Source organism: Rhinoderma darwinii, chromosome 3, assembly GCF_050947455.1.
Source record: "Rhinoderma darwinii isolate aRhiDar2 chromosome 3, aRhiDar2.hap1, whole genome shotgun sequence".
Lineage (NCBI taxonomy): Eukaryota > Metazoa > Chordata > Amphibia > Anura > Rhinodermatidae > Rhinoderma > Rhinoderma darwinii.
In genome coordinates this window covers 170,207,160-170,221,994 of record NC_134689.1, presented here as the reverse complement: position 1 = coordinate 170,221,994, position 14,835 = coordinate 170,207,160, and the positions used below count along the sequence as shown (strand labels likewise).

At 41.4% G+C, this 14,835-nt stretch overlaps 1 protein-coding gene across 1 annotated transcript in view; it reads left to right on the top strand.

The window, feature by feature from the left end:
- Window positions 1–10,976, top strand: part of ANO6 (anoctamin 6) — an 81,460-nt gene extending 70,484 nt beyond the window's left edge. Inside the window, exons 19-21 of the mRNA XM_075857033.1 lie at window positions 6,081–6,186; window positions 7,472–7,643; window positions 8,403–10,976. Coding sequence (XP_075713148.1) covers window positions 6,081–6,186; window positions 7,472–7,643; window positions 8,403–8,479 — 355 coding nt within the window. The 3' untranslated portion in view covers window positions 8,480–10,976. The remainder of the gene's footprint in view (window positions 1–6,080; window positions 6,187–7,471; window positions 7,644–8,402) is intronic.
- Window positions 10,977–14,835: the final 3,859 nt, after the last annotated feature.

Here is a 14,835-nt window from a genome sequence, read left to right as displayed (position 1 = left end):
GAAAAAATGGAAGCTGAATGCCTACAAACCTCTTCCCATTGAAATCAATGAGAAAAACAGCATTTAGTTCATATGGGTGTCTTTTTTTACGCCGCTGTTTTAAAAAAAAATAGATCGTAAAAAGATGCTCCGTAAAAAGAAGTAGCATGTCACTTCTTGAGGCGTTTTTGGGAGCTGATTTTCCATTGAACACTATGAAAAACGTCTCAAAAGAAGCTTCAAATTAAGAGAAGCTTTGGGTATGTTCACACGCAAACTCAAACGTCTGTAAATACGGAGCTGTTTTCAAAGGAAAACCGCTCCTGACTTTCAGTCGTTTTTTTAAGCCACTCGCGATTTTCGCAGTGTTTTTTTACGGCCGTTTTTGGAGCGGTTTTCTATAGAGTAAATGAAAAACCGCTCCAAAAACGTCCTAAGAAGTGACCTGCACTTCTTTTTTCACTGCTTTTTTTTATGCGGCCGTTTTTCAAAATGGCCTATCGAAACAGAACGCCGTTTTTCCCATTGAAATCAATGGGCAGATGTTTGGAGGCGTTCTGCTTTTACGGCCCGAAAAGAGGCCGTGTGAACATATACCCTATTACCGCTCTGTGCTCCCACACAGTAGTAATGTCCCATTATTGCCCCCAAACCATAGTAGTTCTCTTTCGTGCCCCCATATATTAGTTGTGTCCCTATATATTAGTAAGGCGCTCTTTGTGTCCCTATATATTTTTTTAGGTCTCCTTTGCCCCCATATATTAGTTAGGCCCAGGGGCATTGCTAGGGTCTTAAAAGATCAGGGGCACAAGACCTGAGCTATATTTACCCCCCCGAAAAATAAATTAACTTTTACATACATATCGGAGATGGCATATCTAGAAGACCAAGGCTCCCATAGCTACACCGCTGGATAGAATTGGAGGCATTGTCTCAGCAGACAGTATCATACATGATAGGCTTAGATACATGGCCCCAGCAGATAGTATCACACATGATAGACCTATACAGTGCCCCCGCAGTAAGTATCCTTGTACTAAAATATGTCCACCCCAAAAGAGACAGCATATCTATAACACTATGACCCTATAGCTATGGATAGGATTAGATACGGTGGCTCAGCAGACATTACAGGTTCAGATGTTGGACTACTTTGGATTTGAGGATTACTTCGATGACAGCGTTTTTTTTTTATTCTCAATAAAATGGTTAACGACGGTTGTGTGGGGAGTTTTATTTAGATAAAATAATTCTTCCATGTCCTTGTATTTTTTTAAACTTTATTACTACCGCCTTCGTAATGGTTGCTGACTGACTGACAGTGTCCATAACTAAGGCAGACTTAGCGTTAGCCGGTGCAGAGGCTAACACTAACCCCAATTATTACCCTGGTACCCACTGCAACCAGAGTTGCCAGGAAGATCCGAGTACGATCCAGTACCCGACCAGCTGTAGCGATGGTTGGGAACTGGGGCTGCTGCAAGTTGGTGTTAGACGGGGAAAAGCCAAAAACAGTGGGCCCTTCCCACCCTGGTAATGCCAGCCTGCTGCTGCAGTGTTGAATCTGGCTGGTTATGAAAACTTGGGGGAACCCCACATCGTTTTTCCAATTTAAAAAAAAAATAAAAAATGACGTGGGGTCCCCCCTATTTTTCATAGCTAGCTAGATACAACACTGAAGCAGCAGGCTAGCATTACCATGGTGGGAAGGACCACTGTTTTTGGGCTTCCCCAGCCTAATACGACCACCCTGCGGCCGCCCCAATGACCGATCATCGCTACAGATGGTCGGGTACTGGATCGTACACGGCTCTTCCTGACAGTGGTGGGTACTGGGGTAATAATGGGGTTAGTTAGTGTTAGCCTTTTTACTGGCTAACCTTAAGCCCCGCCTTAGTAATGGACGCTGTCAATCAGCCAGCGGACGTTATTAAAGAGGAGGTAATAAAAGTTTAAAAGAAAATACAAGGACATAGAAAAAATATTTTATTGAAATAAATCCCCCCCCCCCACACACACAACCCTCGTTAACCATTTTATTGAAGTCCTCGAATCCGACGTAGTCAAACGACCGAACCTGTAAAAAAACATACACAAAAAAAAACCAGTAACACATGTGGTAGGCTTAGATACAGGGCCCATGTGTGATACTGTCTGTTAGACCATGTATCTAAGCCTACCACAAGGTAGCCTTAGATACAGGGCCCCAGCAGACAGTAATCTTATACTGTATAAGATTACTGTCTGCTGGGGCCCTGTATCTAAGCCTAGCATGTGGTAGGCTTAGATACAGGGCCCATCAGACCGTATCATATATGGCCATGCATGCCCCCATATAGAAGTTAGTCCGTTGCCTGTGCTCCCATAAAAATAATTAAAAAAAAACTCACCTAACACGTTCCCACCACGAGCTGAACGGTCCCGTCACTTCTTACTGGTACTTGGCGCCGTTCGCATTCACAATAACAAAGCGGTGGGCGCAGGTGACATAATGCATTGTTGTTGTGGATGCGGGCGGGACCAAGTACCAGTAAGAAGGCAGTGAAGCGACCGTTCAGCTCGTCGTGGGAACGTGCTAGGTGAGTTTTTTGTTTTTTTTTGTTTTTTATCTGCTCCTCTCTGCAATCTACCACGGACGGCTATAGTTAATTTAAGCAGGTGGGTGGCATAAAGCAACCGGCGGCCAAGTGGGCCCCTACAAGAGGAGTGGGCCCCGGCACTTGCCCGGGTTCGCCAGGTGCTGACGCCGGCCCTGATTATAGGTTTTTGTGTTAATTTTTTTTTTTTATTGTTTGCTCGTCATTCTGATTTTCATTCAAGACCACAGTTTTTACTAAATACAATCTCTTTAATCATTAGCGGTATGAAAAAGCACTATCGTTTTGGCAACAAAATTTCAGTCTTTCACTTTGACACGTTTACAGTCAAAAGCTATTTCTGCATGCAGTAATGTTTATGAATGTTATACATTCATGTTTGTTTTTAATTTGCCTTTTTTAGGCCCTGTTCACACTGAGTTTTTTTGTAGGCAGAAATTTCTGCCTGGAAAAACCAGCTCCGGTTTTTTTTAAGTGGTTTTGCACCACATGCATGTGGCGCATGTTTTTTGCCGTGATTTTTTAGGCTTTTTCTTTTTAGCTATCCAACAGAAAGATGGAATAATCGCGGCAAAAACGATTTTATTTCTGTCTCCCATTGATTTCAATGGGGTTTTTGAGGCGGAAAATTCCTCAAGATAGGGCATTTCGCTTTTTCCCATGAGTTTTTTTTTTTTTGCTTGCGGTAAAAAAAAATTGCCTCCTCCTCCCATTGAAATCAATGGGAGTCAATTTCGGCCGTTTTTTGCCGCAGTTTCCGTGGCAAATACTGCGGCAAAATACTCAGTTTGAACAGTGCCTAAAGTGATTGTCTCAACATGAAAACCTTTTGTGAAAATGAAGCCAGTGCAGTGATCAGTTGATTGCTGCAGGTCCGGTTTTAGAAACCCCTGGAGATCAACTCTTAGGGCCTGTTCACATCACCGTTGCCCTTCCGTCTGAGGTTTCCGTCGGGTTAACCCCTCAACCCCTGCACCTGTAACATTCCCAGCTATAAGCCTGTGTTCACATCACCGTCTGTGTTCCGTGGAGGGGTTCAGTCGGAGGTTTCCGTCGGGTTAACCCCTCAGCGGAAAGCAAACGAAAACGCTAGCTTCCGTTTGCCTCACCTTTGATATCAATGGCGACGGAAACCTAGCTAATGGTGTCCATCTGTCCCTGCTGTGAGAGGGTTCCGTTGTTCTTGATGGAACCAATAGCGCAGTCGACTGCGCTATTCCGTCAAAACTACGGAACCCTGTCACAACGTTGACAGACCGAAACCATCAGCTGGGTTTGTGTCACCATTGAGTTCAATGGTGAGGGAAACTGAAGCCGAGGTTTCCGTTTGCTTTCCACTGAGGGGTTAACCCGACGGAAACCTCCGACTGAACCCCTCCACGGAACACAGACGGTGATGTGAACACAGCCTTAGGGTGGATTTACATGAGCGTGTGCAATTGGCGCACGCAAAAAACGTTCCGTTTTGCGTGCGCAAAAGGCACTTAACAGCTCCGTGTGTCATGATCATATGGTGCGCGGCTGCGTGCTTTTCGCGCAGCCGCCATCATTATGACACTGTTTGGATGTTTGTAAACAGAAAAGCATGTGGTGCTTCTCTGTTTGCAATCATAGTTTGCCTGCTGTTGCTCGAATCACGCACGTCCCACGGAGGTGCCTCAGTGTGGCATGTGTGATTTTCACGCACCCATTGACTTCAATGGGTGCGTGATGCGCGAAAAACGCAGAAATATAGGACCTGTCGTGAGTTTTACGCAGCGGACTCGCACTGCGCAAAAATCACTGACAGTCTGCACTGCCCCATAGACTAGCATAGGTCAGTGCGACCCGCGTGAAACGCACGCGTGTTGCATGGACGTATTACACCTTCGTGTAAATCCGCCCATATAGCTGGGAAAGGTATGGTCATTCATCTAATACATGGACAGTCTAGGTCCGAGAGACTGGGCGTTTGCTTATGAACCACCTTCTATGACGGCTGTATGGACAAGGGTTGTCTGATAGGAAAACCCCTTTAAAGAAGCACTTCCTGAAAAAAAAATTGGGGGGTGGGGGTTCTGGGAGTGCTTCTTTGAGGATCTGTCACTAGTTTATTAATTCTCCATCTCAACGAATAGGCGCTGTGATGATAACTACAGCGTAATTGTTTTTCAAAAGTCCTTTATTTGCAAAGTTATGAGCATTTTTCTAAATATGCTAATTTGGCTATACTTGCCAAATGGGAGGTTACTCTTTCTTTTCACTCTGGGCGGTGTAATATTTTCTGTACGACTCTGCCCAATCAGCATACAGCTTCTCCCCCTTCCCTGCCAAGAAACGCAGAGTGATCATATACTATACAGCTTCCATTGCCGGCTGTGTCTTCAACTCTGGTTGTTTCTCAGCTAGAACTCTTTGGCATATGAAAGATTAGAATCTCATCTCAGCACTGTTCTAGATGATCCACAGCTGGAGATATGGCTATTTGAAGTGATCCCCCTTCCATCCAGCCTCAGTCTCTCACAGTGTGTGAAGCAGCTTCATGCTTATAGGACAGTGTCAGAGACTGTGAGGTAGCTCCACCTCAGGAAAATTGCTGGTGTTGACGCCCACTTGTCAAGTAAAGTCTCATTTGGATATTTAGAAAAAAAAGCTTAACTTTTTAAAAAAACAACTTTGTGGGACACAATTTTCTCTAGCGTGATCAGCATGACCGCTCCTATCAGATTGTCAAGGAGATAAGGCATTACTAAACTAGTGACAGAGCCTCTAAGTGCAGTGTAATGATTCGGAAATTTGTGCTTACTGCTTGCTAAGGTCTCATTCAGATGAGCGTGGTTCGTCCGTGTGATGTGCATTGAAACAACGCACAGCAACCTGGACCCATCGATTTCAATGGGGCTATTCACACATGCGTGTTTTCATGCAGCGAGTGTCTGTCTGCGGGAAACACACTGCATGTCCCATATTGGTGCATTTTCACGCACCTAGTCGCCCATTGACGTCAATGGGTGTGTGAAAACCTCGGACAGCACACAGACGCACATCCGTGTGGTGTCCGTGTTTCACGCATCAATTACGTTGGGAAAAAAAAAGTGCTTGCAAGTGCGTGAAAAACACATGCCACACGCAAAGCACACTAATGCAAAAACGCAATGCACACGACAAGATTTACACGGGTAAATCTGTCACACTTGTGTGAATGTAGCCTTATTGTTTATAACCTCAATAAATGCGTTTGTTTTTTTCTGTACAACATACCATATTTGTGTGGTTTTCAAATAAGACTACACAGTTAAGGGAATAGTTTGTTGGGCATTCTGTCAAACTTTGCCTTAAAAACAAATCCTGTAGGAGCAGGCAGAAATCCGAGAATGCAGAAAGCCTTTACATCAGAACATGCAAATGTCCGTTCTTGTACGTAGTAAACACTAATTACACAAGCTTTTCCCAGACACAGGTTTGCTCCATCTTGTGGTTATTGCTTGGTATTACATGTAACTAAATATTTTTAACACTACCCAGGTACCGTGATTTCCGATATCCACCTGGCCATGAACACCAGTATGAACACAGCATGTTTTACTGGCATGTTATAGCAGCCAAGCTGTCTTTTCTCATTGTTATGGAGGTGAGTCAATCAAGGTTCTTCTTGAGTGTTGGAAATATACTGTTTAAATAAACTACCAAGCGGTATAGCTTGTAGTTTTTCCTTTTAGCAAATCATCTTTAAACTTTGCACTATTTCTTGGTTTCCACTATATTGTAGCTCAATTTCCCCTGTTAGGAAAAATCTTAAGTGCTTGAAATAGTAATGGTAGCCGTAATAGCCATTGACGCTTGATATCCATATAATCATATATTAAAAAAATTGTATCTTTAAATTTGTAGGTAGCCTTACGTGTCAAACCTCAAGCTCTGCATTGTGCTTGCTTGTTTGTTCCCTTTTGTTCTTAGGCCCTGTGCACACTACTTTTAGCGTGTACGTCGGGCAAGCTAAATGTGTCCATAACGCCAAAAGATTGTCCGTTTTTTGGAGAATGGACTATGCTTTTCCATCCCAAGGGATCCTGAAAAATAAAATATAGTGTGCTGTATACGTTTTTGTTTACATGGGAGTGTATGGTTGACATATTCCACTGTATGGCATACATCGCAGGTATAAGTTTAATGTCATGGAATTTTTACTAGCTTTTCATGACGAGTACGTTAAACGGATACAATTATAGTCTATGCGCGACGTATGTGTTGAACAGATGCATAACGGTAACATCTGTCATCCATAGACTATAATGGTATTCGTTGAACAGGGTAAGGAGAATTCATGACCTCTTATACGTTTAACGTACAATATTAAACTCTATGGTGACAGATGCCACTGTTAAGGCATCGGTCACCGCCTACATTTAATGTATACGTCCGGCATTTACGTTTAACCATAGGCCAAAAACTTAATGTGCACAGGGCCTTACCTATATTTAGAATTTATGAGGCATTTGCAGAATCAATAGTTAAGACTGGGGTTTAGGTGATCGGTCAAGATGCAGACCATGCTTGTTCTGTGCATATTTTGCCATGCCTATAGTAGTTTAATTCCAATAAACATCGGTGGGGTGTATCAACTTTTCTACAGTGTAAAAAAAAAAAAAGTTGCAAATGTCAAAAGTCGCAGAAATTGCGACTTTGCTCTGTTCCTGCCACTCGCACCCCTTTTACTTTCCACCTGCAACCCGACCTATACCATAAATTATAGCACAAATCTACGCCAGCTCATAGCTGGCATGAGTTTACTTTCTAAATTAGGTGCATTTTACAACAAATTCTCCCCACTGGCTTTAGCACAATATCGAATGCATTTTTACCTGTGTTGTGTGTTTCTATTCTCTGGTCTAACTCTGTTATCCTCTCTTCCACAGCATATTGTCTACTTTGTTAAGTTCATTATATCATACATTATTCCTGATATTTCTGAGGAAACCAAAGACAAAATCAAGAGAGAAAAGTACCTCATACAGAAGCTTTTACATGAGAAACATCTGAAGTTGGCGAAAAAACAGATGGGAACTTTGGCTGATAAAATTCTAAAAGGTGTGGACAACCTGAGTGTGAATAAGTTAGATTAGACCTCCATCGTGTCTAAGTGATGTGTTAGAGTACAGGACGTTGTAGTTTCTCATCACTTCACATCAATCCTTAGAAGACTGTCTTGAGGGTTTATTGAGAATAACCTGCAAATAGAACTAGCATGTCTATTCACGATAAATATATATATATATATATATATTATAATCTATATGTACTATATATATATATATATATATATATATATATATATATATATATATAAAATCACATTTATTTTACAGTTTTAATTAAAACCACCATATTTCTTTACGAAATATGGTCGTTTTCAGACACATGTTTTATATGAAGTTTTATATTTGTATGCATTGTATTCTCTGGTGCTGATATATATAATGTCAATATCTGACCATTATGTCCATGTGTGAATTTCAACACAGTCCATTACAGCCTTTCACCAAACTATGCAAATCTCTCTATAAACCTTGCCTTGTGCATATGAGGTTCCCGGTCAAGCTGAAAAAACAAAGTACTTTCCCTAAACTGTTGCTGTAAGGGAAATTTTACTAGAATGTTATTGTATGCTGAAGGATTTCGTTTTCCGTTCACTGGAGCGAAGGACCTAAATCATAAACAATCCCTTAGAATATTCTTCTTCTTCTATACAATTTTAAAGTAGGCACTACACCGAAAGTACTCCATTCCTTAAAGCTAGATTTGTCCAGCAGATTGTTATAGAAGACAAATGACTTTCCACTTTTTCAGAATCCATTGGTGGTGTGCAGTATATCGGCCATGGAAATCTAATCCAGGAAGCTCCTGTGGAACTATTGCCTCTATAGGCAGTTTGGAAAACACCTAACCGGACAATTTTTATGCACTACTCACTTGAGCATTCAGGGGCCGCTTTCTTTACACTTGTATACAGTGATTGAGTCTTGTGACTGTGCCATGTTAATAGTCAAATGAGCTCTTCAGCACTTCTTAGTCACATCCTCAGACTAATATTAAGGGACGTTGCGTGGCTGTAGATTTCTTGTAATTTTTTTTATGGATGTGTATAAAAGGGTTAAATCCAATATTAATAAGGTGTATACACCTACTTTTGGCCGCGTGAAGTATATATTCACACTTCTCATAGCTATTATGGAAGCATTCTACTGTTCGGATTCTAGTTTGGAAATCACATTTGAAGTGCAAGACCGTTCAACAAGTCAGAAGTGAATCAAATGGGACTAAGCCACTAATGCACCAAGTGGCATTGTGACAAGATACCTGTGTGTCAAAGTATGACTTTTTGCCATGAATAGAAGTTCTTCTTATGCCAAAGGATAAACTACTTCAAAATCAATTAAACAATAACTGCCTTACAGCTCTTTTGCAAAGAAATCCCCTATCGGTGTGCCAATATGTTTAGTGTCAAAGCTAGATCTTTGGTGAGACTAAATAGGTCTTTGACTATTAAATGATTCTATAACCAGTGCCAATTATGAGCGGAATGCTTGGAATCCCCATCATATACTCGAATACTGTGGTAATCCTTTATTTTCTTTTTTATAATCCGCAGTTTAACGTGCATTAGTTAACTAGAAAGTTTGATACTGACCGCCTGTGAGCTCTTTATGTATAGGAGTGTAGATTGGGAGGAGAGTAGAGGGGGAATGGCACAGGCTGGCTTAGAGACAAAGCTGTGCTAATACATGAGAGCTAGTGAAGACAGCAGCATCCTGGAGTCATAGACCTCACATCTAGCATGTATTACTGGGAGGACAGATCATACAGGTTGTCAGTATCAGAAGGGAAATAGGGAGGAGATCACAGGGGGAAATCACACCGATTAGTGTAGAGAGAAAGCTGTGCTAATACATGAGAACTAGTGAAGACCGCAGCATCCTGGACATGCAGACTTCAAATCCAGCATGTGTTACTGGGAGGGACACATCCACATGAGCAAAGTCTGACACTAAGAGTAGTTTGTAAACTATATATCAGCGGGTCTGAAAATGGATGAAGAATTGAAGATTGCACTCAAACTTAGTGCAACTTTTAACTCCAGGTAACCACTATCATGTTTAGAATTGTATTTTTTTCATGTCAAAGGTGTTCATAGCCTTTAAGCTAACAGTATATTGGGTATGTAGGTATTCTGTATTTATTGTAGTTTGTCTATTTTGTTTTCATATACATTTTGTATTGTAAGAACCACTGATCCGAAATCACTAACTGATTCCATCTGAAAATCTTTTTAACGTTAATCAGGTGGCCGGCCTTAGAAACATGTCTGTATTATGGATCCATGTTGCACAAATCCTTAAAGGGGTTTTCCCATCAGAGACATTTGACATATCCACAGGATATGTCCGATAGTTGGGGGTCCCACCTCTGGGACCCGCACCGATCTCTAGAACGGGACCCCTAAATGCCGTTCTACTTCTGTGTTGTGGCTGAATCGTGTGATTTCCGACCAAATATTACAGAAACAGTATAGCTCGCTGAGCTCTGCTGTTTCTGTAAGTCCCAAAAGAACTGAATGGTAGTCAAAGAAACCGCATAGCTTGCATTGTATGCTGCTTCCATAACGGTCATTCACTACTATGGGAGTTACGTAAACAGCGTAGCTCCGTAATTCATGGTCGGAAATCACACGCTTCAGCCACAACTCAGAGCAGTAGAATGGAATTTAGGGGGCCCCATTCTAGAGATAGATGTGAGTCCCAGAGGTGGCACCGGCATCTGCCATTAATGACCTATCCTGTGGATATGTCCTAAATGTCTCTGATGGGAAAACCCCTTTAATGATGTGCCTATAAACTGCTACGGGCCCCGTTCTGCACCTCTGATTTTATAAAGAGGCATGCAAATGTCTTTTGAAGGATCAATATGGATCCATGAGAAGAAAAAAACTGGCATGCTGTATTACAGAAGTATTTTCCTCTAGAAGCAATGGTCATGGATGCACCATACAGTGGCACATGGAGTGAGTATGTGTTCATAAAACAAATGTATAGGGACTCTAAGGGTGTATTTACATGAATTCCTTTTTTTTTTGTTTTTGGTAATCAAGGCAAAACTGCAGCAGTTTTTAAAATTTTTTAAAAAAACTACTGTAAATACACCCTAGGTGCTCAACCTATTAAGGTGGGACACAATCGGTAGAAATGTGTGTGAGAATGTATTTCTGTGTTCTTTATTTCTAAATGGAAAGCCTGCCATGCATAAAATATCTCCCGATACAATGTTATTAATCAATATATTATTTGCTCTAAAATCATTTCATAGGGCCTGTTCACATCGGCGTTGGGCTTCCGTTCATCGGTTCTGTTTGACCTTTCCGTCGGAGGAACCAATGAATGAAAAGCCAAACGGAAACCATAACTTCCGTTTGCATTACCATTGATTTCAATGGTAGTGCTTCAGTTGCAATTGGTTTCCCTTATTTTTCCCGCGCCGTAAGGTTTTCATTTTTTTAGCGGATGCAATAGCGCAGTCGACTACGCTATTGTTTCCACTAGTAAAAAAAAGCTGAAACCTTATGGAACAGAGACAAACGAAAGCCAACTGCAACGGAATCATTACCATATAAATCAATAGTAATGCAAACAGAAGCTATGGTTTCCGTTTGGCTTTCCGTTCATCGGTTCCTCCTACAGAAAGGTCGAACAGAACTGATGAACGGAAGGCCAATGCTGATGTGAACACAGCCTTAAGTGGCTCGATGTCCAGAGTTCAAGCAACTGTGTCAAAAACTATGCTATTGTCTGACGTGTCACACTTAGACGTTATCCTGTTGGGGCTACACAGTAGAAACATGACCTGGACTGTTGGATGGGGACTCTTCAACATAAGCTGCTGTTGTTGGCATAACAATACTGCCACTCCATTTACATCCAGAAAAGTTGGCTCTGTAGTCTAACCTCGGCCCTTTATGTATATATTTAAATGGTGCATTCTGTGATTTTGAAAACTAGATTATTTTTTTTTTTATATTTTATAAAGTGCCTGCCCTCTATGGATGAGCCAAACCAATACGTAATGTTTGCACAAGGTGACGTTGTGACATTAAAGAAAAATGCACTAGTTTCTGTTTGTTACATTAGGACTCTGATCTAGGGTGATGCATTAAATTTATATTCCGTTTTCTACACCATTTTATTTCCTGCACAATTATGTACGAAATTAAAATATATTAAGTGTACTTTGTATTGTGGAACAGTTTAAATTTATATAACCTGCTTAAATTAAAGTAACTTTCCTAATCCGAGGCCTTGCCTTATTTTTTTATACTTTGCCATTGCTCAAACATTTTTATTATTTTCTTGCTTTTTGCAGTATAAAGTCTTATTGCACATCATGTTATCAGAACTGCTGGATACTATATGTTTGAACTGACTTTTATGTGATTCTACCATAGTTGTAAATGTTTTATTATAAATATTACTAAAAATGTACTGGCCAGTACAAAGTGTATCCAAAAGTGGTTGACCAAGGTGTATTAATCTGTTGGACAGAAAAGCTGCTATAATATGAATTCTGCTTCCTTCATTCATTCCTGTTTTGGGATAGTGACATCCAATGCACATGCTCAAAATGGTCACTAGTTGTGAATTTTTAGCTTCTGGCAACCGATTCATAAGGGTGCAGCCACACACAGTAGATTTTTTTGCACACATTTTCAGTAAAAGAACAATCTGTTTGATTCATCAGAATGAGACTTACAGAAATACATGCACTTGTTGCAGAAACAACCCCATTAAGAGGAATGGAGCTGATTTTCTGTAAATTTCTGCAACATAATTTGCCAAGTGGGACTGCCCCCTAAGAGAACTGTATTAGGGCCAGTCCTCAACCCCTTTAGGACGCAGCCTGTTTTGGCCTTGTGGACACAGATGATTTTTCAAATCTGACGTGTCACTTTATGTGGTAATAACTCCGGAATGCTTTTACCTATCCAAGCGATTCTGAGATTGTTTTCTCGTGACATATTGTATTTTGTTAGTGAAAAAATTTGGTCGATAAATTCAATATTTATTTGGGAAAAACGTCAAATTTTAGCAAAAATTTGCAAAAATTACCATTTTTCTAAATTTAAATGTGTTTGCTTGTAAAACAGATAGTAATACCACACAAAATAGTTACTAGTGAACATCCCCCATATGTCTACTTTATGTTTGCATCGTTTTTTGAACGTCCTTTTATTTTTCTAGGACGTTACAAGGCTTAGAACTTTAGCAGCAATTTCTCATATTTTCAAGAAAATTTCAATGGACCAGTTCAGTTCTGAAGTGGCTTTGAGGGCCTTATATATTAGAAAGTCCCCATAAATCACCCCATTTTGAAAACTGCACCCCTCAAGGTATTCAAAACCACATTCAGAAAGTATTTGAACCCTTTAGGCGTTTCACAGGAATTAAGGCAAAGTAGAGGTGAAATTTACAAATTTCATTTTTTTTGCCGAAATTCATTTGTAATAAAAAAAAATCTGTAACACAGAAGGTTTTACCAGAGAAACGCAACTCAATATTTATTGGCCAGATTCTGCAGATTTTAGAAATATCCAACATGTGGCCCTAGTGTCCTAATGGACTGAAGCACAGGTCTAAGAAGCAAAGGAGCACTCAGTGGATTTTGGGGCCTCCTTTTTTTAGGAATATATTTTAGGCACCATGTCAGGTTTGAGGAGGTCTTCTGATACCTAAACAGTCGCAACCCCCACAAAAGTGACCCTATTTTGGAAACTACACCCCTCAAGGAATTTTTCTTGGGGTATAGTGAGCATTTTGACCCCACAGGATCTTTTTCAGAGCGAAGGTGACCAAAAAACAGCAATTTTGGCGCTTTAAATTCTTTATTTCTTACAGCGTTCACCGTGCGCAATAAATTACGTTTTACTTCTGCGGGTCGGTACAATTACGCCGATACCATATGTGTATAGTTTTTTTTTTTAACGTTTTGCAGGGTTTGCACAATAAAATTACGTTTTCTATAAAATTATATATTTTCTGAGACACGCTATTCTGAGCCGTAACTTTTTTATTTTTTCGTCAAAAAAGCTGTGGGAGGTCTTGTTTTTTGCGGTACGGGTTGTAGTTTTTATTTAGTGTAATGTATTCCAACTGTCAGTGTGACGTCAGTTACTGACAGTCTACGAGGATCAGCAGAGGCTGATCCTCATAGGCTGACATACATGGCAGACGCGGGGGCCGTTGTCTGGCCCCCGGGTGCCATCACAAGCATCAGAAGCCCCCACGATTGCATGGGGGCTGCTGATGCGCTACAAACCCGCTACATGCGGAGATCACAATAGAGTCCCGCATGTAACGGGTTAATTGCCGAAATCAGCGGCGATGAGCCGCTGATCAGCAACACTGGAGTGTCAGCTGTCGGGGACAGCTGATCTCCAAGTTCCCGATGCACACCTTGTCGGGAACGACACAGTGACTTCCTGTCACTCTGACAAGAAGCCTATCGGGACCAGCCGAAGGTTGGTCCTGATGGGCTTCCGTCCATGGCAGACACGGAAGCCATTGTTTGGCTTCCGCGATTTCGGACCGGGGTCTGCCGATATGTTAGAAACCCCCAAAATTCGGCGATTGCAACCGATCACCGAATTTAAGGTGTTAATTAGCCGAAATCAGCGGCAAAGGACCGCTGGTCGGCAAGAGTGGAGTGTCAGCTGTCGGCGACAGCTGACTTCCCGGTGCACACTGTCGCCGCACCGTTACGTCCTCGTGCGGGTAGGGGTTAAACAATGTATTTTATTAGCTTCTCTGTCACTGTCAAGCAACATAAGACAAATACAGGTCAGGGCAGGTTTAGGAACCGGCTGGGTCATATCCAAAATGGCAAACACCTTCACAAATTGACAGGATGCAAATAACCTTTTTTTCTCAGACATGGTGAGGCAGTTCTAAGAAGATTAATATGATCAGAGGTGATCAGTCACAGGCTGAGCACCGACCAGCTGACATAGGACTGTACCTTCAAGTGTTTGCCTGCTTTGGAGAGACTGGCGGTGGTGGCAGTGAGACGAGAGAGACATCAGCAGCACAGGTATGCGCAGCGGCCAGCGTTCTGTTATATTCTCTACATGAATGGCCCAGCCTGACATGTCACTTTACATACACTGCTGAGCAACACTGAATATTTGTTGGTCAAAGCTCAAGTCTTTAGATTAATTTAGTGACTGGTTGCCAATTGT